Genomic DNA, 24,755 nt, shown 5'->3' with positions numbered 1-24,755 from the left:
AATTCTAGAGGTGAGCTGTCTGGTAGAACCTTCTACAGTGTTACCTTTGGAGCACTTGAAATGTGGCTAGTTCGAATGAGAAACTGAATGTGCAGTTTCAATGGATTTAAACTGAAACAGCCCCATGGAACCTGTGGCTACCATATCGGGTAGTGGAGCTCTAGAGGGTCTGTGTATGTTCTAGAACATTTTGTAAATTTTTGGAAAATGGATGCAGAATTCGATATGTCTGTGTGTTTTTCTAGAAAGTGATTCCATGGCCTTCATTAGATACTTAAAATCACCAACAAAGATTAAGGTCCGCTGCTCTAGGGCGTGGTGGAAAGTGAGCAAGTTAAGGGAGCCGAGTATGGCCACTGGTAACCACTGCTGTTCCCCCTTTCTCGTTTTGTCCTGTCCTCAGCTGTGGGTGGCTCCCCCTTGACGCCTAAAGAGAGGAGCACATTGGAATCTGAGACTTCAGGCCCCAGAGAAAGTGTACACGGCCAGAGCGGGGCGATGGCGGTGGCCCTGGGTTGTGCCATTCAGGCCTCGTTGAATCAGGGCTCCGTGTTTCAAGACTACGATGCCGACTGTGAAGTCTTCCGTCAGCGCTTCAGGCAGTTCCAGTACAAAGAAGCAGCTGGGCCTCATGAAGCTTTCAACAAGCTCTGGGAGCTTTGCTGTCAGTGGCTGAAGCCAAAGATGCGGTCTAAGGAGCAGATTCTGGAGCTGCTGGTGTTGGAGCAGTTCCTAACCATCCTGCCCACAGAGATAGAGACGTGGGTGAGGGAGCATTGCCCAGAGAATAGAGAAAGAGTTGTGTCATTGATAGAAGACTTACAGAGAGAACTGGAGATCCCAGAGCAGCAGGTGAGAAAGGAGTTTGGGATCTTGGTCATGAGACAAAAAGAAGTAGCAGAGACATCTGATACTCGAGCAGACATTTTCTGTTGCGAGCTCCGTGCTTTCCCTGAAGTGATTTTCGTTTTTCCCTTCTGCTGGAATCAGCAGATATGGCTCAGCAATTCTCAGCTGTTAAACCCCACTCCTGTTCTGGAACAAATACTTGGTACTGCACCTTCTACTATCCTGAAACGAAATTTATGTAGAATGTAACCAGCTTCCGTACACAAAATCAAAAACATTACTATGAGAAGTGCTCTGTGGTCTGTGCTCTGTGGTCTGTGGGCCAAATGCCCCTCATGGCCTCTTTTCTGCAGCCTGTGAGCTAATAATGATTATTGCCTTTTTTGTTTTTACTTTTTATTTTATTTTATTTATTCATTTAATTTTTATTTTTTGAAGATTTTTAAAATTTATTTGTCAGAGAGAGAGAGAGAGCAAGCGAGCGCCCAAGTAGGGGGAGCAGCAGGCAGAGGGAGAAGCAGGCTCCCCGCTGAGCAAGGAGCCTGATGTGGGACTTGACACCAGGACTCTGGGATCATGACCTGAGCCGAAGGCAGCTGCTTAACTGATTGAGCCACCCAGGCACCCCTCGTTATTACCTTTTTAGAGGGTTGTTAATACAAGAACGGGACACAGTAGACTAACATGCCCCATAAAGTGTAAATTATTTATTATCTGACTCTTTCTAAAAAATATTTTATTTATTTATTAGACAGAGATCACAAGTAGGCAGAGAGGCAGGCGGGGTTGGGGGGATCAGACTCCGTGCTGAGCAGAGAGCCCGATGCTGGGCTCGATCCCAGGAACCTGGGATCATGACCTGAGGCAAAGGCAGAGGCCTAACCCACTGAGCCACCCAGGCGCGCCTTAACTAACTCTATAAGAAGATGTTGCCAACCTGAGTGAAGTTGAGCCCAGAAAAGATATAAAGTAATATAGTTTGTCACCATTGAATGAGTGTGCAAACATACACGTTGGGGCTTGACCGCACCCGAAAGAAAACCTCATGAGGTTGTCACATGCTCACGTCTATGCAGAGACTCACCACAAAGGCGACAGCCACTGGCTTGGCTAGTCTCTGACTTTCCCAAGTGGCCACACGTGTTAGTCAGGCTGAACAATAAGTGATAGAGTGGTTGCCTGATGTCCAAAGTAGGGCATTCCCAGAAGATTCGAGTCATGCTAAATCATGCAGAAATATTTCGTGACTGTATGAGTACTGGGGAGATGCTGACAGGCTCTTTGTCCCTAGATGAAAGTCTGTGGGGACACTCCAGAGTTGGTGGGGGCCCAGAGCAATTCCGCACCGGGAATGAGACTCCCATCTCTGTCCGCTAAATTCAGACAGTCACCTGCCACGGTGCCGCATCAGCCTTTGGTGGCGGCACCGTTGCCCCCCACTCAGAGTCCCCTGGTATGGGGCAGAACTTTTGGCGGAAGGGAGAAAGGGCTTCCTGTTGGGCCCTAGGGGCCGGGCATCGTGTGTTGAGAGGTATCTGCAGGTAGCCTGCCAGAGCCAGAGTCTTCCAAAGTTTCCCACCCCAAGCCCCCAGGAGAGAATGAAATCATGGTGTTCCCTTTATTTCTCTGTCTGCTGGCTTTGGCTTGCTCTCTAGGATTTTATCTGCCTTTGGCCTCATTGTGCACTGCCCAGTGCGGTAGCCACCAGCCAAGAGTGGCTCTTGAGCACCTAGAGATGTGGCTAGTCCACACTGAGATGCACTGTGAGTATAAAATGCTCCTCCCATTCAGAAGACTGAGTCAGAAAGAGAAAGTAGGTGAAATGTCTGATGAATGCTTGTCCATATTGATTACATTCTGGAAGTACAGTATTTTAGCCATACTGGGTGAAATCGTGCATGTCATTATGATCAACTTCACCAGTGTCTTTTTTTATGTGGGTCCTAGTAAATTAAAATCACATGGGTGGCTCCTTTTGTTGTCCCTGGGCAGCGCCGGTGTCGACTGGAGAGTGATGGGATGTGCCCTTTCCCCCAGATCGATAGGCAGGAAATGCTGTTGGAGGAGCTGGCACCAGTGGGCCCGGCGCATGTACCACCAAACATCCACCTGGAGTCGCCCCCGCTGCAGGTGATGGGACCTGCCCCGGACGCCCCTGGTGCCGAGGCCTGGATGCCCCAAGCAGGGCTGCCAGAGCTGGGCTACGGAGCTGCTGAGGACTGCCAGCCCTTCCTGGACCCTGGTAAGGCAAGGGGTTCACTTCCTTTCTGTGGTTCGTGTTTTGAGAGCTCCCCAGGTTTGGGGTTGGGTTAGAAACACCGATTACCGGATGGAAGCGGGTCACTGGGATCAGGAGTATGAGGAGGGGTGCCCTCTGGGAATAGCTGGGAACAGAGTGGGGGACATCAAGTGGGGTTCAGAACCCCTTCAGCTGATGACCCTGCTCAAGAAGCCCATTTTTCTCTTTTCAGTGTTTTGTTTTTTTTTTATTATTGTAAAATACACACATCCCAAGATTTGGTGTTTTAATCATTTTGACATGTATAGTTCAGTGGTATAGAATACATTCGTAATGTGGAACCATCCCTACCATACATGTTCATAACGACTTTCATTCTGTATAACTGAAACTCCATACTCATTTAAACAAAACCTCCGCATCTCCCCAGCCCCTGGAGACTACGATTCAACTTTCCATCTCTCTGAATTGGACTCCGCTATGTAACTTGTATAAACGGGATCATATAGTATCTGTCGTTTTGAGACTGGTTTATTTCACTTAGCAGAATGTCCTTCAGGTTTATGCCCGTTGTAGTGTGGGTCAGTGTTTCTATCTAAGTAAAGGCTAAATAACATTTTGTTGATCTGTTTTCCATAGGCATATACTTGGGTTGCTTCTGTGTTTCAGCTGTCGTGAGTAATGCCCGTATGAACATGGGTGTGCACATACCTTTATGAGGCCCCACTTTTACTTCTTTGGGGCACACACCAGAGGTAGAATTGCTGAATCATACGGGAATTCTATTTTATTTATTTATTTATTTATTTATTTATTTATTTAAAGATTTTTATTTATTTATTTGACAGAGAGAGATCACAAGTAGGCAGAGAGGCAGGCAGAGAGAGAGAGGGAAGCAGGCTCCCTGCTGATCAGAGAGCCCGATGCGGGGCTTGATCCCAGGATCCTGGGATCATGACTTGGGCCGAAGGCAGAGGCTTTCACCCACTGAGCCACCCAGGGGCCCCAGGAATTCTATTTTTAATTGAAGAGCAGCCTCCACAGCGGCTGCACCAGTTTCCATGCCGCCCGACAGTGCATAATCTTTCTGGTTTCTCCACATCCTCACCAACACTTGTTGCTTTCCGATTTGTGATAGCAGCATTCCTCATTGGTGCTACCCTCTCAGGGTAGTTGGGATTTGCATTTCTCAAGTGATTAATGGTATTGAGCATGTGCTGATTGACCGTTTGGATATCTTCTTTTCAGTTCACGTCCTTTGAGCATTGCAAAATCCACTTGCTTTTTGCCATTGAATTTCAGAGTTCTCTATATATTCCGGATATTAATTCCATATCAGATAGAATTGGCGAATACTTTTCACATTTGTTGGTTGCCTTTTTACTCTGTTGAAGCTTTTGATGGATAAATTTTTAAATTTTTCATGAAGTACTCTGTGCCCACTTTTTTCTTTTGTTGCCTGTACTTTAGATATCATATCCAAGAAATCATTGCCAAAGCTTTTCCTCTAGGTTTTCTTCCAAGTTTTATAATTTTAGGTCCTAATTTTAGGAATTTGATCCGTTTTGTGTTAACTTTTGCATGTGCTCTTACATAAGGTTCTAACTTCATTTATTTGCACGTGCATAATCCAGTTTTCCCAACATCGTATGTTGAAAGATTAATGTTTCACTATTGAATGATCTTGGTATTGTTGGTAACAATCACTTCCACATATATATGAAGGTTTATTTATGCACTGTCTATTGTATTCTGTTGGTCTATATGCCTGTCTTTATGCCAGTACCAACCTATTTTGATTACTGTCACTTTTTTTTTTGATTACTGTCACTTTTTACTAAGTTTTGAAATCAGGAAGTATGAGACCTCTAGCTTTGTTCTTCCTTTCCAATTTTTTTTTTGTTTATTTGGGCATCCCTGGAAATTCCATATAAATTTTAGGTATGGATTTTTCTTTTCTTTTCTTTTCTTTTTTTTTTTTTAGAGAGAGTGAGCAGTGGTTGTGGGGGAGAAGAAGAGAAAGAATTATAATAGGCTCCATGCCCAGGGCGGAGCCTGATGTGGGGCTCCATCTCGTGACCTGAGCTGAAATCAAGAGCTGGATGGTTAACTGACTGAGCCATCCAGGCGCTCCTGGGCTTTTCTTTTTTTCTTTATTATATATTTTTTATTTAAAGATTTTTATTTATTTGACAGATAGAGATCTCAAGTAGATGGAGAGGCAGGCAGAGAGAGAGGAGGAAGCAGGCTCCCAACTGAGCAGAGAGCCCAATGCGGGGCTCGATCCCAGGACCCTGGGACCATGACCTGAGCCAAAGGCAGAGGCTTTAACCCACTGAGTCACCCAGGCACACCAGGTTTTTCTATTAATGGAAAAAAGAGTATCATTGGGGTTTTGATAGATTGTATTGAATCTGTACATCACTTTTGGGAGTATTGACATCTTAACAATATCAAGTTGTCTAGTCCATGAACATGGGATGTGTTTTCCTTTATATCTTCTTTATTTTCTTTTATCAATGTTTTGTAATTTTGATTGTACAAGTCTTTCACATACTTGTTTAAGTTAACTCCTAAGTATTTTATTCTTTTCAATGCTGTTAGACGTGGAATTGTTTTCATAGTTTCCAGATTTTTTCATTGTTCATTGTTAGTATATAGAAATGGAACTGATTTTTGCAAGTTCATTTTGTATCCTGGTATTTTGCTGAATTTGTTTATGAATTTTAACAGTTTTTTAGTAGAAACTTCAAGAGTTCTGCATATTAGATCATATCATCTTCCAATAGAGACCATTTTACTTTGTCCTTTCCAATTTGAATGCCTTTTTCTTTTTATCATCTAATTGCTCTAGCTAGAACTTCTAGTACTGTGTTAAATAGAGTGGCCGAAGCAGGCATCATTGCCTTCTACTTGACTTCAGAGGAAAAGCTTTCAGTCTTTCACCATTGAGTATAAAGTTCCCTGTTGGATTTTCCTGTATGGCTTTTATTATGTGAAGGCAGTTTCCTTCTGTTCCTATTTTGTTGAGTGTTTCTCTTTTTTATCATGAGAGGATGTTGAATTCTGTCAGTTGCTTTCCTCACATCGTTTGAGATGATAATTTTTTTCCCTTCATTCTGTTAATGTGGCATATTGTATTGACCGATTTTCATATGTTGAAACATTCTTGCATTCCAGGAACAAATATCACATGGTTGTGATGTATCATCCTTTAAATATGCTGCTGAATTCAATTTGCTAAAATTTTTTCAGGTTTTTTTTTTTTTTTTTTTAAATAAGTGTTCATAAGGGATATTGGTGTGTCATTTTCTAATAGTGACTTTTCTGGCTTTGGTATTGATAATGTTGGCCTCAGATAATAAGTTAGTTAGGAAGTGTCTCCTTCCCCTCATTTTTTTCTTTATTTGAAAAGCTTTTTTTAGAAGATTGTATTTATTGATTTATTTGAGAGAGAGAACACAAACAGGGAGAGGGCAGAAGGAGAAGGAGAAACAGACTCCCCACTGAACAGGGGGCCCAGAGCAGGGCTTGATCCCAGGACTCCAGGATCATGACCCGAGCGGAAGGCAGATACTTAACTGATTGAGCCACTCAGACATGCCTTTTTGGAAGTTTAAAAACAATTGTATTAGTTCTTCTCTACATGTTTGGTGGAAGCCACCAGTGAAGCTATCAGGTCTAGGGCTTTTCTTTGTCAGGGGATTTTTTTTTAAGATTTTATTTATTTATCAGAGAGAGAGATGAGGAGAGAGCAAGCACAGGCAGACAGAATGGCAGGCAGAGGCAGAGGGAGAAGCAGGCTCCCTGCTGAGCAAGGAGCCCGATGCGGGACTCGATCCCAGGACGCTGGGATCATGACCTGAGCCGAAGGCAGCTGCTTAACCAACTGAGCCACCCAGGCGTCCCTGTCAGGGGATTGTTGCTTCAATCTCTTTTTACTGGTTATAGGTCTGTTCAGATTTTTCTCATTCTTTATGATTTAGTCTTGGTGGGTTTTGTGTTTTTGGTAATTTATCCATTTCATCTAGGTTATCCAATTTGTTTGTGTACAATTGTTCATAGTACTCTTAAAATTCTCTTTATTTATGTAGAATCATTGGTAATATCACCGCTTTAATTTTTAAAATTCTTTAAATTCAGTGTAGTTAACATATACTAATATATATTATATTAGTTTCATAGGTGGAATTTAGTGATTTGTCACTTACAAATAACCGAGTGCTCATCACATCACATGCCCTCCTTAATGCCCAATTACCCCATCCTGCCTCTCCCCTCCCCCTGTTTGTTTCCTAAAGTTCAGTGTCTCTTATGGTTTGCCTCCCTCTCTGTTTCATCTTATTTTATTTTCCCTTTTTAATTTTAATGATTTGAGCCTTTCTTTTTTTCTTAGTTCTTCTAGCTAAAGGTTTCTCAAGTTCATTGATCTTTACAAAAAAACAATTTTTGGTTTCATTGATTTTCCCTATTGTGTTTCTAGTCTTTATTTTGTTTATTTCTGCCTATTCTTTATTGCTTCCTTCTATTAGCTTTGGGTTTAGGTTTTTTTTCTTATTAGTTCCTTAAGTTATAAAGTTATGTTATTGTTTTGGGATCTTTTTTGTTTACTAATGTAAGTACTTATAACTATAAATTCCCGGTACTTTGCATTTTCATTTTCATTTATCTCTAAGTATTTTTTTTTAAGATTTTATTTATTTATTTATTTGACAGAGTGCTCACAAGTAGGCAGAGAGGCAGGCGGTGGGGGGCGGGAGCAGGCTCCCCGCTGAGCAGAGAGCCCGATGTGGGGCTCCATCGCAGGACCCTGAGATCATGACCTGAGCTGAAGGCAGATGCTTAACCCACTAAGCCCCTCAGGTGCCCCTATTTCTAAGTATTTTCTAATTTTTTTGTGTGATTTCTTCTTGCATATATTGGTTGTGTAAGAGGTGTTGTTTAATTTTCACAAATTAGTCAGTTTTACAGTTTTCCCTTTGTTTTATTTCTTATTTCATCCCATTGTGGTTAGAGTATGTACTTTGAATGATATCCATTTTTTTAAATATATTGGAACTAACTTGTGGCCTAACATACAGTCTGTATCCCAGAAATTGTCTCAGGTGCACTTGAAAAGAATCTGACACTTTTATTCTAGCCATCTTAGTAGGTGTTAAGTGCTATCTAATTGAGGTTTGATTTGCATTTCTTCAAAGACTAATGGTGTTGAGCATCTTTTCATGGACTTAGCAGTCATTTGTATATATTTATTGGAGAAATGCCTATTTAGAGTTTTTACCTGTTTTTAAATTGGATTATATGTGTTTTTATTATTGAATTGTATATGATCTTTGCATATTCTAGATAAAGTCTGTTACTAGATATATGACTTGTAAATATTCTTTCATGTTCTGTGGTTTGTCTTTTAACTTTCTTTTTTTTAAGATTTTTTTTATTTATTTGAGAGCACGAATGAGAGCAGCAGGCAGAGGGAGAAGAAGCAGGCTTCCTGCTGAATAGGGAGCCAGAAGTGGGACACGATCCCGGGACCCTGGGACTGTGACCTGAGCCAAAGGCAGACACTTCAGTGACTGAGCCAGCCAGGCGCCCTTCTTTTCACTCTCTTAATTGTGTTCTTTTAGCACAGTTTTTAAAAAATTTTGATAGTCCAATTTAATTATTTTTTCTTTTGTTGCTTATGTTTTTTATGTCAGATCTTAGAAATCATTGCCTAATACAAGGTCATGAAAATTGACCCCTAAATTTTCTCCTAAGAGTTTATAGTTTTAGCTTACATTTAACCACTTAATTCATATTCAGTTAATTTTATGTAAGTTGCACAGTAGGGGTCCAAATAATATGTATATGTATATTTATATTTTTAAAAATTGTATTTATTTGAGAGAGAGAAAACACAAGCAGTGGGGGCGGGCGGAGAAACAGGCTCCCCACTGAGCAGGGAGACTGACATGGAGCTTGATCCCAGGACCCCAGGATCATGACCTGAGCTGAAGGCAGATGCTTAACCAACTGAGCCACCCAGGCACCCCTATTTATATATATTTTTGCATATTCAGTTGTTTTAGCATGATTCACTAAAAAGGTCGTTCTTTTCACATTGAAAGGCCTTGAAACCCTTGTCAAAAATCAGTTGATGAGGCACCTGGGTGGCTCAGTCAGTTAAGCCTCTGCCTTAGGTTCAGATCATGATCCCAGGGTCCTAGAATTGATCCCCAGTTTGGGGGGCCTCCCTACTCAGCAGGGAATCTGCTTCTCCCTCTGCCCCTCCCCCCACTCATGCTCTTTCTCTCAAATAAATAAACAAAAACTTAAAAAAATCAGTTGACCACAGGTATATGGGCTTTTTGCTGGACAGTCATGTCTATTCCACTGATATATATGTCTATTTTTTGGAAATACCACGGTGTCTTTATTATTGCATTGTAATATTTTGGAAACATGAAAGTGTGACAGCTCTCAACTTTTCTATTTTTCAAGATTGCTTTGGCTGTTCTGAGTTTGTTACAACTCCATATGATATTTAGAATCAGCTTATCACTTTCTACAAATAAGTCAGCTGGGTTTCTAGCAGGAGTTGTGTTCAATCATGTAGATCAATCTGGGGAGTATTGCCGTGTTAACAATATTAAATTTGTGATGCATGCACATGGGGTGCTTTTCCATTTATTTAGATCTTATTTCAGATTTTATAATATTTTATAATTTCCCAAGTGTAAGTTTTTTTTTAATTTTTAAAAAAATTTTTAATTTTCTATAAACATATATTTTTATCCCCAGGGGTACAAGTCTGTGAATCTCCAGGTTTACACACTTCACAGCACTCAGAAAAGCACATACCCTCCCCAATGTCCATAACCCCACCCCCCTTCTCCCAACCCCCCTCCCCCCAGCAACCCTCAGTTTGTTTTGTGAGATTAAGAGTCACTTATGGTTTGTCTCCCTCCCAATCCCATCTTGTTTCATTTATTCTTCTCCTACCCACTTAAGCCCCCATGTTGCATCACCACTTCCTCATATCAGGGAGATCATATGATAGTTGTCTTTCTCTGCTTGACTTATTTCGCTAAGCATGATACCCTCTAGTTCCATCCACGTCGTCGCAAATGGCAAGATTTCATTGCTTTTGATGGCTGCATAGTATTCCATTGTGTATATATACCACATCTTCTTGATCCATTCATCTGTTGATGGACATCTAGGTTCTTTCCATAGTTTGGCTATTGTGGACATTGCTGCTATAAACATTTGGGTGCACGTGCCCCTTCGGACCACTACGTTTGTATCTTTAGGGTAAATACCCAGTAGTGCAATTGCTGGGTCATAGGGCAGTGTAAGTTTTAAACTGCATTTATTAAATTTGTTCCTAAGTATTTTATTCTTTCTTAATAGCATTGTCAGTGGAATTGTTTTCTTTTTTCTTTTTTTAAAAAGATTTTATTTATTAGAGAGAGAGGGAGAGCACAAGTAGGGGAAGTGGCAGGCAGAGGGAAAAGCAGGCTTCCTGCTGAGCAAAGAGCCTGGCAGGGGACTCTGCCCCAGGACCTTGGGATCATCCTGAGCGGAAGGCAGACACTTAACTTCCTGAGCCACCCAGGCGCCCCTAGATAAGTGAAGTCCTTGATCTCACAAAGCTTACATTCTAGATGGAAGAGACCAACTTATAAACAAATGAATGTTACAAAGTAGTAAATGTCAGAGAGTAAAACAGGGAGATGATACTGAAATCTGACAGGGCTGTTTTGTTTCTGGTCGGGGAAGTTATTTCTGAGGAGGTGACATTGGAGCTGGACCTGATTAATAAGGAGCCAGTCACATCAAGTTCTGGGAGAAGAGCCTTCCACAGAGTGATATTTTTTTGTTTCTTTTTTTTTTCCTGATTGCCCTGACTAGGACCCCTAGTACAATGTTGAACATAAATAGTGTGACTGGGCATCCTTGTTTTGTTCCTTATTTCAGGGGAAATGTACTTAGTCTTTTGTCATTATTTATAATATTAGCTATGAGTCTTTCATAAATTCCTTTTATGAGGATGAGGAAATTCCCTTCTACTCATGGAATATTGAGTGTTTTTATCAAGAAACTGGTGAATTTTGTCACATGTCTTTTATGTGTCTATTGAGATGACCATGTGGTTTTTACTCTTCTTCTTTTGTAATGGTATATTTCCTTAACTTCTTGTTTAAATATATTATTTATTTGACAGAGAGAGGGACAGTGAGAGAGGGAACACAAGCAGGGGGAGAGGGAGAGGGAGAAGCAGGCATCCCTGCTAAGCAGGGAGCCTGATATGGAGCTCAATTCCAGGACCCCGAGATTGTGACCTGAGCTGAACACAGATGCTTAACTGACTGAGCCACCCAGGCGCCCCTATTTCTTTAACTTTTGAATGTTAGGTCAACATTGCATTCCTGAGATAAATACCACTTGATCCTGGTGTATAATTCATATTATATGTTGTTGGAGTTGGTTTGCTAATATTTTGTTGAAGATTTTTGAATCCATTTGCATCAGAGATACTGGTCTATAGTTTTTTTTGGTCCTGTCTTTATCAGATTTTGTTATCAGGGTAATACCAGCCTCATAGAATGAGTGGCCAAGTCTTCCCTCCTTTTCTAGTTTTTGGAAGTGTTTAGGGAGAATTTCTATTTTTTCTTTTGTTGTTTATACTTTGGACGTCATATTTAAGAAACTGTTGCCTAATTCAAGGTCATGAAGATTAATACCTATGTTTCTTTCTAAGAGTCTTGTGGATTTAGCTCTTAAATTTAGGTCATTGATCCATTCTGAATTAACATTTGTATGTGATGTGAGGAGGGGGACCTTCATGCTTTTGCCTGTACACATCCAGTTGTCCCAGCATCATTTGTGGACAAGACTGTTCTTTCCCCATGGAATTGTCTTGGTACCTTTATAACAAGTCAGTTGCTAATACATGTCAAGGATATTTGATACTTCTTAAATATTGATTCTATTCCATCGATACATTTTTCTTTCCTTATGCCATTAAAGAGTGTTGGAAAGTATTGCATTCTCTTTTGTTCAGTGAGACATTATGTAGAATCAGTGTTATTTCTTTTTCTTTAAGATTTTATTTATTTATCTGACAGAGAGAGACAGCAAGAGAGGGAACACAAGCAGGGGGAGTGAGAGAGGGAGAAGCAGGCCTCCCGCTCAGCAGAGAGCCCAATGCAGGGCTCAATCCCAGGACCCTGGGATCATGACCTGAGCCAAAGGCAGATGCTTCACTGACTGAGCCACCCAGGCGCCTCCGAGAACATTGTTTCGAGTGGTTTATCTGGCTGTTCACTTTGCTTGGAAGCAGAAATGGCCTAAGGGTATGGCTTTTACATTTTTGAACATTTGTTTTATGGTATAGCATTTTGACTGCCCTGGAGAATTTTCCATATGCACTTGAGAAGAATGCATATTCGACACTTCTTGGTTGGAGTATTCTTTTTTTTTTAAGATTTTATTTATTTATTTGAGAGACAGGAAGAGACAGCATGAGAGAGGAGAAGGTCAGAGGGAGAAGCAGACTCCCCGTGGAGCTGGGAGCCCGATACGGGACTGGATTGCGGTACTCTGGGATCATGACCTGAGCTGAAGGCAGCTCAGGTCAACCAACTGAGCCACCCAGGCGCCCTTGGTTGGAGTGTTCTATGAATGTCTGTGACATTTAGTTGGCTTGTAAGTTTTTGTCTTCTCTTGTTGATCTTCTGCCTAATTTTCTATCCAGCAGTGTAGAGAGGGATTGAATTCTCCAACTGTCATTGCTCAGTTGTCATACTGCTTTTACTACTTCAGTCAGTTTTTGCAATCATGCATGTGGTACTCTGTTTTTCAGTGTTTATATGGTTATAATAATTCTATCTTCTTGATTAATTGGTCATTTTATCATTATAAAATGATCCTCTTTATCTCTAGTAGCTTTTTTTTTGTTTTGATGTCCATTTTGTCTGCTCTTAGTGTAGTCACTCTGGCTGTCTTGTGTTTTTCTGCATGATACATCTTTGTCCATCCCTCTACTTTGGTCTCTTTATCTTTGAATCTAAAGTGTCTCCCATAGGCAGCATGTAGTTGGATTTTTATTTTTTTTAATTATTATTATTTTTTAATTATTACTTTTTTATTTGACAGACAGATCACAAGTAGGCAGAGGGTTCAGGCAGAGAGAGACAGGAGGAAGCAGGCTCCCCGCTGAGCAGAGAGCCCAATGCGGGGCTGGATCCCAGGACCCTGGGACCATGACCTGAAGCGAAGGCAGAGGCTTTAACCCACTGAGCCACCCAGGCATCCCGTGTACTTGGATTTTTAAAATCTAGTAGGACAGTCTCTGCCTTTTGATTGAATTGTTTAATCCATACATATTTAATCTTATTTTTGATATGGTGTAATCTACACCTGCCATTTTACTTTTTGTTTTCTATATGTCTCATATCTTTTTTGTTTCTCTTTCCTTCATTTGCTGAGTTCTTTGGCACAAAAGTAATTATTTTGAATGTAGCACTTTACATAAGTGAAGTTACAGCATTTTTTTTGGTTATTTCCTTAGTAGTTACTCTAGAGATTAGCCATACATCTTACTATCATCAGCTTTGGACTTACATTAATTTAATGCTAGTGAAATACAGAAATATTTCTCCAGGCGTGCCTGGGTGGCTCAGCTGATGAAGCATCCAATTCTCGATTTCAGCTCAGGTCATGATCTCAGGCTTGTTAGATCAAGCCCAGTGCTGGGCTCTGCACTGGGCATGGAGCTTGGTTAAGATTCTCTCTCTCTCTGAATACAAATCAAAACCACAATGAGATATCATCTCACACCAGTCAGAATGGCTAAAATTAACAAGTCAGGAAATGACAGATGCTGGCGAGGATGTGGAGAAAGGGGAACCCTCCTACACTGTTGGTGGGAATGCAAGCTGGTGCAACCACTCTGGAAAACAGCATAGAGGTTCCTCAAAATGTTGAAAATAGAACTACCATATGACCCAGCAATTGCACTACTGGGTATTTACCCTAAAGATACAAACGTAGTGATCCGAAGGGGCACATGCACCCGAATGTTTATAGCAGCAATGTCCACAATAACCAAACTATGGAAAGAACCTAGATGTCCATCGACAGATGAATGGATCAAGAAGATGTGGTATATATACACAATGGAATACTATGCAGCCATCAAAAGCAATGAAATCTTGCCATTTGCGACGACGTGGATGGAACTAGAGAGTATCATGCTTAGCGAAATAAGTCAAGTGGAGAAAGACAACTATCATATGATCTCCCTGATATGAGGAAGTGGAGATGCAACATGGGGGGTTAAGGGGGTAGGAGAAGAATAAATGAAACAAGATGGGACTGGGAGGGAGACAAACCATAAGTGACTCTTAATCTCATAAAACAAACTGAGGATTGCTGGGGGGAGGGGGGTTGGGAGAGGGGGGTGGGGTTATGGACATTGGGGAGTGTATGTGCTATGGTGAGTGCTGTGAAGTGTGTAAACCTGGTGATTCACAGACCTGTACCCCTGGGGATAAAAATATATTATATGTTTATAAAAAATTAAACATTAAAAAAAAAAGATTCTCTCTCGCTGGACACCTGGTGGCTCAGTCTATTGCGTGTCTGCCTTCCACTAGGGTCATGATCCCAGGGTCCTGGAATCGAGTCCCACATCGGGCTCCTTGCTCAGTGGGGAGCCTGCTTCTCCCTCTGCCTGCTGGTCCCCCTGCTTGTGCTCTCTCTCTCTGACAAATAAAATTTAAAAAAACAAGATTCTCTCTCTCCCTCCCTCTCTGCCCCTCCCTCCCCTAAAAATTTTTTTCCTATATAGCTGTATTCTCTTTTCTCCCTTCTTGTGATATTGCTATCATACATATAAAATTAAAAATGTTAGAAACTCAAAAAAAGTTAGAAACTCAACTGTGTATTGTTAAAGATACTAGTTTATGTAATTTTAAGACTTCTAAAAGAGCTAGAGAGAGAAGGAATACAAATAGCTATTATAGCTTTTGTTATATTAACCTTATTTATATTTCTGGTTTTCTTCATTTTTCCTATAGATGTATTTATTTTTTATTTATTTAATTTTATTTTTTTAATTAACATATAATGTGTTATTGGCCCTAGGGGTTTCCTGTAGATTTTAGTTATTAATTGGAGTTATTTTTCTTTTTTTTTTTAAGATTTTATTTATTTATTCGACAGAGAGAGAGATCACAAGTAGCCAGAGATGCAAATAGAGAGAGGGGGAGGCAGGGTCCTCGTGGAGCAGAGAGCCCGACATGGGGCTTGATCCCATGGCCCTGAGATCATGACCTGAGCTGAAGGCAGAGGCTTAACCCACTGAGCCACCCAGGTGCCCCTGGAGTCATTTCTTTAGCCCAGTACATTTTGCTCTCATATATTACATTTCTAGATTATTTGCCCAACATATATACTACATATATGTACTACATATATATTGTTTTATACAATTGCTTTGAAAATATTTTAAGAGAAAAAAGAAACAAATTAGTATATATTGTCTTTTATAATTATATAATCACCCTTACTTGTGCCCTTTTGTGTGTGTATTTGAATTACCATTTGGAATCACTAGCTTTCAGACTGAGGAACTTCCTTTATTTAGTATTTCTTGTTAGGCAAGACTGCTACCAATGAATTCTCTCATTTTATTAAAATATTTTATTTATTTGACAGAGAGATCACAAGTAGGCAGAGAGGCAGGCAGAGAGAGAAGGGGAAGCAGGCTCCCTGCTGAGCAGAGAGCCTGATGTGGGGCTCGATCCCAGGACCCTGAGATCATGACCTGAGCCGAAGGCAGAGGCTTGACCCACTCAGCCATCCAGGCACCCCCTCTCAGTTTTTCTTTTTTTAAAGATTTAATTTTTTATTTGAGAGAGAGAGCACAAGCAGGGGACAGGCAGAGGGAGAGGGGGAAGCAGACTCCCCACTGAGCAGGGAGCCCGATGCGGGACTCAGTCCCAGGACCCTGTGATCATGTCCTGAGCTAAAGGCAGATGCTCAACTGACCGGGCCTCTTTTGCTTATCAGAAATGTTATTTCACATTCATTTATTATTATTTATTTGTTTATTTTTGAAAGAGAGGAGAGTGTTGGGAGAGGGCATGATGCAGAGGGAGAGAGAAAAGCTCAAGCAGGCTTCCTGCCCAGTGCAGAGGCTGACATGGGGCTCAGTCTCATGAATCTGAGATCATGACCTGAGCCTAAATCAAGAGTCTAATGCTTAACTGACTGGGCCACCTAGGGGTTTCTCACATTCATTTTAAAGCTAGCTTTTCCAGATAAAGATTTTTGGTTGGCATTTTTCATTTTTCTTTGAGCACTTTGAATATGCTATCTTCCTATCTTCTGGCCTTCACTGTTGCTGATGAAAACTCAGCTTTTAATTTCATTTGGATTCCCTTGTAAATGACAAGTCGTTTTTCTCTTCCTCTCTTTCAAGGTTTTCTTTCTTTTCTATGACTTTTAAGAGTTTTTACTATCATACGTCTGTTTGTAGGTCTTTTACTGTTTGTCTTCTTGGAGCTCATTGAGCCTCCTAGATGAGTAGATGAATGTGTTTCAGTATATCTGGGCAGTTTGGGTCCATTATTTGTTCCGTTTTTTTCCCTGCTCCTTTCTTTCCTCTCCTGGTTCTCATTATATACCTGTTAGTGCACTGAGTGGCTCCCCACTTCTCTCTGAGGTTCCATTAATTTCCCTTCATTCTTTTTCCCTCTGTTCTGATAATATAGTCTCTATTAATGTATCTTCAAGTTCACTAATTCTTCTGACAGTTCAAATCTCTTCCTGAGCTGTTCTAGTGAATTTTCCATATCAGTTATTGTAGTTTTCAACTCCAGAATTTCCATTGGATGCTTTTTATACTTTCTATTGATATTCTCTGTTTGATGTGTTGTGATGTTTGTCATCCAATTTTACTTCTTTAATCAGGGTTTCCTTTCCTTCTTGGAACATACTCATAATGGCTACTTGCAGGTCTTTGTCGAATTTAGTATGTAGTCACTAACAGAGGCAGATTCTGTTGCCTGCCCCCTTTTTTTTTCCCCAGAGTATGAGTCATACTTTCCTGTCCACATACATGTCTCAGCATGTTTTGTTGGAAACTGGAAATTTTAGATAATATATTGTACCAATTCTCTGTCCTTCTTTTTTCTCCCCAGGGCTTGTTATTGTTGGTTGTTTATTTGTTTGGTAAATGGCTGTATTATTTTAGTGAGGTCTAGTCCACTCTGAAATGTTAAGCATTCGATGTTGCTCATAAGGGAGCCCAGCCCTGGGTGTGCACACAGTCACTGTCACCCTTGAATGACAATACTTTTTACAGGGTTTTCTTTGCCTGTCTCTTTCTCTGACCTGACCTAGCCATTAATTGCCAACAATTGCTCTACTGTTTCCAACAGTGCTCCAGAGCATAAGCTCTTGGGAGAGGAAGCCAGTCCATTTCAGATACCTTTGTTGGGCTAATAACTGAGGTCAATTTCTGAGATTTGTTCTGATCCCAGGAGGGTTCCTCCTAGCTGTCTTTCTCCCCAGTTCTCTCCCACAAACTAGTCAGCCTACAGTTCAGGGTGTATAGTCAATAAATCTGTCAGATTCTTTCCGGTTGCCTTGCACTGTAACCTCTCCTCTTTTTGAGAGTATCCTTAGGCTCAACTGTTTTCACTCTCTGTTGCAAATGAATCCATTACTGTGCGAATATGTTAGGAGCTGCCTGTTTTGCCGCCTGCTTCTCCCCCGCCCCTCAGGCCAAATCTCTGATCCCTCTCTCTGGAGGTGGGTGAAGTCTCCCAGTAACTTTGTCACTCTAGGAGCTGAGCTTGAGGTCCCAGTGTCAGGCCTTTCTGGGTTGCTGCTGCAGGCATAGAACCACTGCCTTTGAGTCCCATTTGCCTTTCAAGGACCATCCGGGAGTCCTCTCGGATTCTTAGTACCTGGGGTAGATTATTCTTGCCACTGGGAGGGGCTGGGTGCATAAGGAGCCTCCAGCCTCTCAGCCTCCATTGCTTGGATTGGAGAATCAACAGTGGTTAGCCGCAGGGAGGGGTGGTGGTGGTGGTGGTGGTGGTGGTGGTGTAGGATGAGAAGTGCTGGCATCCTGCTCTTCCCAGGAAGGTAGCCCTCTGAAGGGGAGCCAGGGAGCGGCTCCCCCGGACCCTTAGCTGTGCCAGTCTAGAGTGGAGCTGGGAGAGGCACTGAAGACACTGTTGCGGTTTAAAATCTTAAGACTCTCCCTATTATTTGTGAATTTTAGCAGATTAACCAAAAAAGATGTTTCCTGGTTTGCTATAGGCCCTTAGGACCAGTTTTTGTTTTTTAAAATTTTTAATACTTTTCACCAATTTCACCAGGAGGTAAGTCCACAGAGCTCCTCGTGGTCCTATGCTGGAAGTCCATCTCCCCTGCTACGTTTAGGTCATAAATCCATATTTTATGCGTATGCCTTTGCTAACTCTGCTTGTTTCAAGTTTCTGTTTGCTCTCACTTTTCCCGGTGCCTTATGACCCTTTGATCCCAGTCATAGCTTTGAAATCTAAGCAAAAACAATATGAGTTTAAATAGCATTTTATTTGAAATGCATTTGTGCTAATCTTAAAAGGTCTTTTTTCCATAAAAATATAAAATAAGGTATTTTAGTCCACTTGCTGTTTTGACATGTTTTGAAACTTAAATTGTCATTAACTTGCTAATGTTATTTTAATCATGATAATATTTAAGAAGATAATGCTAATATTTATTTATTTATAAGGAGTTTATTTATTTGAGAGAGAGAACAAGTGGGTTGAGGGGCAGAGGGAGAAGCAGACTCTTCGCTGAGCAAGGAGCCAGACACAGGTCTTGATCTGGGAACTCCGGGATCATGACCTGAGCAGAAGGCAGAAGCTTAACTGACTGAGCCACCCAGGTGCCCTAATACTGATATTTAAACAGCATCCTGCCTTTAGATTTATATTATTTTTTAAAAAGACTTTATTTATTTGAGAGAGTGAACGCACACACAGCGGGGAGAGGCAGAGGAAGAGGGAGAAGCAGGCTCCTCACCGAGCAGGGAGCCCAACACGGGGTTCAATCCCAGGACCCTGGGATCATGACCTGAGCTAAAGGCAGTCAGTTAACTGACTGAGCCACCCAGGCGCCCCTCCATTTAGATTTAAAATCAGCAATTTCCATCCCACACTGTATTGCAGACCAATACACTTCGCCAGAGCTGAGGAAGGTGAGGAAAGGTTGTGGAAAGAGAACACAAGCCACAGCAGCTCTCAGTGAGGAAAGGGGTGGTAGGGAACAGTAGTGTAGAACCTTGTCCTAGTTCTTTTTTTTTTTTAAGAGAAAATCTTAACCAAGCTACACGCTCAGTGCAGAGTGTGACTCGGGGCTCGATGTAACGACCCTGAGGTCATGATCTGAGCCGAAATCAAGAATCGGACGCTTGGGGCGCCTGGGTGGCTCAGTGGGTTAATTAAGCTGCTGCTTTCGGCTCAGGTCATGATCTCAGGGTCCTGGGATCGAGTCCCACATCGGGCTCTCTGCTCAGCAGGGAGCCTGCTTCCTCTTCTCTGTCTACTGGTGATCTCTCTCTGTCAAATAAATAAATAAAATCTTTAAAAAAAAAAGTCAGATGCTCAACAGACTGAGCCCCCTGGGCGCTCTCTTGTTTGAGTTGTTCTTAGACTGGCAGTGAGAAACACTTTGAGAGTTGTTTGGGTTCATTTCAAGAGAGTGCACTTCTGGACTTGGGCTGAAACAAACACTGCTTTTGCTCATTGCCAGCTTCATCCTTTTCCATTTTAATTTGAAAATCTCCATGGAAGTTATGCTAGTAAACAGTTTCATAACCCCTACTTTCAGCTCTCTCTTTGCTTGGTGCTCAAGAGCAGCATTTCTCGGTTTTAATATGCCAGAACATTGTGAAGATTTACTTCCCGTTTTGGCTCCGACCTGAATAATTGAATATCAAAATAGATACAGAAATCATTTAGTGCATTGATTTCAACACAGAAAAATTTACTCCCCTTCGGTAGATTAGAGGAGAGTAGCCTTGAATTTCATGTTTTGTCTCATCTTTGAAAAAGACTCTTGTAAGAAGTTGGGGGTCAAGTCATTCTAACTGGGGAGGAAGTAGACATTAAGCAGCCACATGTCCAAGATACCATCAAGGAAAAACCTTGGTGACATCAACTGTTACACTTCTCGTCTTTCTTACGGGCAGGATATCCAATACCAAAGCTTGACGTGAGCTTTCCGTTGGAGCCTCGGGAAGAAGCGTGGGTGAAGGAACTACAAGAGTCCAAAGAAATGAAGCAATTACTTGATTCCAAGATCGGTAAGTAATTATTCGCGGATCCCACAGAAGAGCAAAAAGAAAAATTCAACCTTGATCAGGATAAAGAGTTTGGGATTCTCCTCAAAGTTTCTGCCTTCCTACAGGTGGTTTAATACAACTCTTCACTTTCCCTCACGGTTTTTTCCTCTGTGGGACACGGTGACAGCTGCTGTTTTTGTTTCTTCTTTCAGGTTTTGAGATTGGGATAGAAAATGAAGACGAAACTTCCAAACAGAAAAAACTGGAGAGCATGTACCCATTTATTGTTACTCTAGAGGGGAATGCTCTCCATGGTCCCATTTTGCAGAAGGACTATGTGCCGTTGGAGAATCAGTGGGAGAGCCCCCCAGAGGACCTACAGACAGATTTAACAAAACTGGTAGATCAGCAGGAGCCCTCGGCAGGAGAGAAACCTGAAAATTCCAACTTGGAAGAACCTCTCAACCCCAGGCCCCAGAAGAAAAAGAGTCCAGGGGACAAACCTCACCGATGCCCTCAGTGTGGGAAGTGTTTTGCTCGGAAGTCGCAACTTACAGGGCACCAGAGAATTCACTCAGGAGAGGAACCCCATAAATGCCCCGAGTGTGGAAAAAGATTCCTCCGTAGTTCAGACCTATATAGACACCAACGGCTGCACACAGGGGAGAGGCCCTATGAGTGCACCGTGTGTAACAAGAGATTCACTCGGCGGTCGCACCTGATTGGCCACCAGAGAACCCATTCGGAAGAAGAAACGTACAAATGCCTGGAGTGTGGGAAAAGCTTTTGTCATGGATCGAGTCTCAAAAGACACCTGAAAACGCACTCAGGTGAAAAACCTCACAGATGTCACAGTTGTGGTAAAAGTTTTAGTAGACTGACAGCTCTCACTTTGCATCAGAGAACTCACACGGAAGAGAGACCTTTTAAATGTAATTATTGTGGGAAAAGCTTTAGACAGAGACCCAGCCTTGTTATTCATTTGCGAATTCATACAGGGGAGAAGCCTTACAAGTGCAGTCACTGTTCTAAAAGCTTCAGGCAGAGGGCAGGCCTCATTATGCACCAGGTCACTCACTTTAGAGGACTTCTTTGAGAATTGTTAAAGGCAACAGGCTGCCACAGAAATTGACACTAACTAAAATAAAATTAAAAAAAAAAGAAATTGACACTAACTTAAAGCAGCCTGTTTGTCTTAGAAGAACCTTTTTGTTTGAGCTTGTGAGAACAGGTTTTAAAAACTATTCTGAACCCCATCTTCCAAAGTATTTGAATTCTAGAGTATCCATCTACCTTTGCAATGTTCCCAGAGTTGATTTATTCTGTCTCTTATTTTTTTTTTTTATTACAATGAAATGTTTTGTGTTCCAGGCCAACCGCATCATAGATATAAAGCATAAAGCATATAATCGATGACAGTCCTTTTAAGGGTAGTGTTAATATGATGGATAACCATGTCCATCAACGTATCTCCTATAGCAGCCCCAGAATTTTTCTGCTGTCATTGTTAAAGGCGATTATATTAGTTCAAAGCTTTATGTGTCCTAAGTAGCAAGAAAGGAGACAGTGTATTTTGTCAAATGATAGAAATGTGTTGGGAACACATGTACCTGGTAAGAATGGGGCTATGTCCATTGGAAGTTTTTATGTTTAAGGAAATTAAAATTTTAACCTTTAGTTATGAGTTGTGCAGAGTTTGCTAGTCTGCTTAGTTGGCGGTCTGGGGTGATGCTACATAGAACTGAGTATTCCATTGAGGATTTCTTTTGTTCATAGAGTAAGTAAGCTCTTTGTGGAAGAGTCCATTTGACGGTTGATGTCATACAAGTAGAATCCGATTCAATTTAGACTGACTGAGGAACCAGTGTCCTTTGCTTTGTACTCTCCTTTGGTATTCACCCAATGCGTCTCTTAGTGCTTTTAAAATTTTACCCATTCTTTAATTCAGTGGCCCCCTAACTGTATGTCATAGGGCACTTAGTTCTGCAAGATATTTTACAAATAACTCCAGGACTCCCTGCTGTGTCCACTTTCTAGATTCACAGTGCCCATCAGCCTGTGGGAGTGTCTGAGAGGCCCTCTGGTAAAGGTGGAAAAAAGCACCTCTTTTGGCACAGTGTTTTGCCAGCCTATTTGACCCCAGAACCCTTTGTCATGTACACCCAGTGATAACCCACGGAACTAGTATCCTGCAAATATTCCTTGGAACACACTGTCTTTAACAAATATATCTGTAGCTATCAGTATAGTCTTGTTGCTCCCAAGCCTAGTTATTTCCAGTTGTTTCAGGGGTGTTATGAAAAGTTTTCTACATATATACATTTTTTTATGTAATACACACATCATTAAGGAGGTGGGGGTCACTACTTGAGATCATTTGTACATCGCTCAGTGATTCTCAGCCTCTTTGGAATTTACTTATAACCACACACACATATTGCTACTTATATAAACATTCTCATGTAATCATGGTAATGACTCAAAGTCCTATAACAAGGGAAGAACTCTCTTTGTCAGTTATAGCTGTTGGTACCTGAAAATAATCATTCAGCCTAGTTCCTTGTTACGAAACACAAGAGGTAGGACGTTCAAGAATTTTCCCTTTTTGAAGACACCAGTCATCCTTTCCCTAATCAAGAATGAGGGAAAGTATATATATTTTTTCTATTCCATTGACGTTCTTGGAAGTGATATTGACTATACATATTTCGGGGGCAACTACTATGTGCCCAACTACTCCTGTTCCAGGCTTAATGGAAACCAGTAAAGACATGAATCCATGAGTCCGGTTCATAAGGAGTTTATGATATCGTTAGTTAAACAAGAGTTGGGAAACACATGGAGAACAATGCAAGAGAGTTTGGAATTAAGTGCCAAATCATACCAAGTGCTAGAGCCAGGGTGTGTCTTTAATTCTTGTCATCCGGGTCCCTGTATGATGCTGCTATAAGTGTGGGGTTCACGTTGAGATCCCAGTAGCAATAAACACATAACGTGGGAGGAGTCTGAATGTAGAGATGAACAATACGGAATGTAACGGCTTCTCTTTTCTCTCTTGTGGACTTGCATTCAAACCAGGACAGTGCCTTAGAATGGATGTGCCCAACTGCTCTGTATCTATGCAATATTTTAATAAAGTGGAAATGTGTATGCTCTTCCTGCTTCAGTCATATTTATATAGTGGTTTGCGCAACTCAGGACCACTTCCCTGAGCTGTGGCGACAGGCACTGCGATTGACTCCTGCTCCCACCCTACGTCGCAGTCCCTACCACGGTGCTGGGTTTAGGCATCATTCTGAACATTTAATACAGTCAGTTTTAGCTGGGAGGCTTAGCTGCCATCATCACATGAGCTCCTCCCCCCCATCTATAGCCTAAACGCACAACTGGATTTTGCTGGTGAGAGAATGTCTGTTACCTATCGTTGTTCTAGTATCCTGTATGTAACAGGCATTAACCCATATTTGTGGCACTGAGTCAAGAAATAGGTGAAGTAGTTCTTGGAAACAGATGTCCCCGTGGATGTGCCTAATTCTATTTCTGAACGTTTCCAAAAGGTAATAGCAAAATACAGTCCCTACCTCCACAGTGCCATGAAGGACAAAACCCAGCAGCCACCTCATAAGTGCTCTGAGGGTTAAATGAAATGTTTCTTGTCCAGGCCTTACACGGTATAAGCTTTCATTCTGTTTAATGATAAAAACACTTAACAGATTTTCCCCTAAATATGGCTTTAGTCACATTCTATAGTTCTTTAAAAAAAAAAAAGATTTTATTTATTTATTTGACAGAGAGAGATCATAAGTAGGCAGAAAGGCAGGCAGAGAGAGGGAAGGGGGGGTAGCGGGCTCCCTGCTGAGCAGAGAGCCCTATGCGGACCGATCCCAGGACCCTGAGATCATGACCTGAGCCGAAGGCAGAGGCTTAACCCACTGAGCCACCCAGGCGCCCCACATTCTATAGTTTTATCGGTAATGTCTGTATTAGAGACATTGCAGAGAAGCTGAACCCATGGTGTGTGTGTGTGTGTGTGTGTGTGTGTGTGTGTGTGTGTGTGTATGTGTGTGTGTGTAGCAAGAAAATGAGACAGATTGATTACGGGAATTGGCTCATACATTCACAAAGATCGAGAAGTCCCGTGATCGGCTGTCTGCTAGCTGGAGAGCCAGGGGGGCTGCTGATACAATTCAATTCTAGTTGGAACATGTAACTCCCAGGCCGATGTAGTAACTCCCAGTCCAAGGTTGGGAGGTCGCAGGTGTAAGTCCCAGAGGCTGGAAATCACAGAACCAGGAGCTTTAGTGTTCAAGAGCAGGAACAGGACATCCTAACTCA

General features: G+C 41.6%; 1 protein-coding gene across 9 annotated transcripts in view; it reads left to right on the top strand.

The window, feature by feature from the left end:
• ZNF449 (zinc finger protein 449) overlaps positions 1 to 23,575 on the top strand; it is a 57,253-nt gene extending 33,678 nt beyond the window's left edge. For 5 of the 9 annotated variants that reach the window (XM_082717647.1, XM_082717644.1, XM_082717645.1 and 2 more), the window contains exons 2-5: positions 404 to 852; positions 2,842 to 3,091; positions 20,328 to 20,441; positions 20,633 to 23,575. In XM_082717647.1, the coding sequence (XP_082573773.1) occupies positions 499 to 852; positions 2,842 to 3,091; positions 20,328 to 20,441; positions 20,633 to 21,516 (1,602 nt within the window). In that variant the 5' untranslated portion in view covers positions 404 to 498 and the 3' untranslated portion in view covers positions 21,517 to 23,575. The remainder of the gene's footprint in view (positions 1 to 403; positions 853 to 2,841; positions 3,092 to 20,327; positions 20,442 to 20,632) is intronic. The other 4 variants (XM_082717648.1, XM_082717649.1, XM_082717650.1 and 1 more) reach the window with 1 other exon arrangement.
• Positions 23,576 to 24,755: the final 1,180 nt, after the last annotated feature.

Source organism: Mustela nivalis, assembly GCF_964662115.1.
Source record: "Mustela nivalis genome assembly, chromosome: X".
Classification (NCBI taxonomy): domain Eukaryota; kingdom Metazoa; phylum Chordata; class Mammalia; order Carnivora; family Mustelidae; genus Mustela; species Mustela nivalis.
This window is presented reverse-complemented; position numbering and strand designations above follow the sequence as displayed.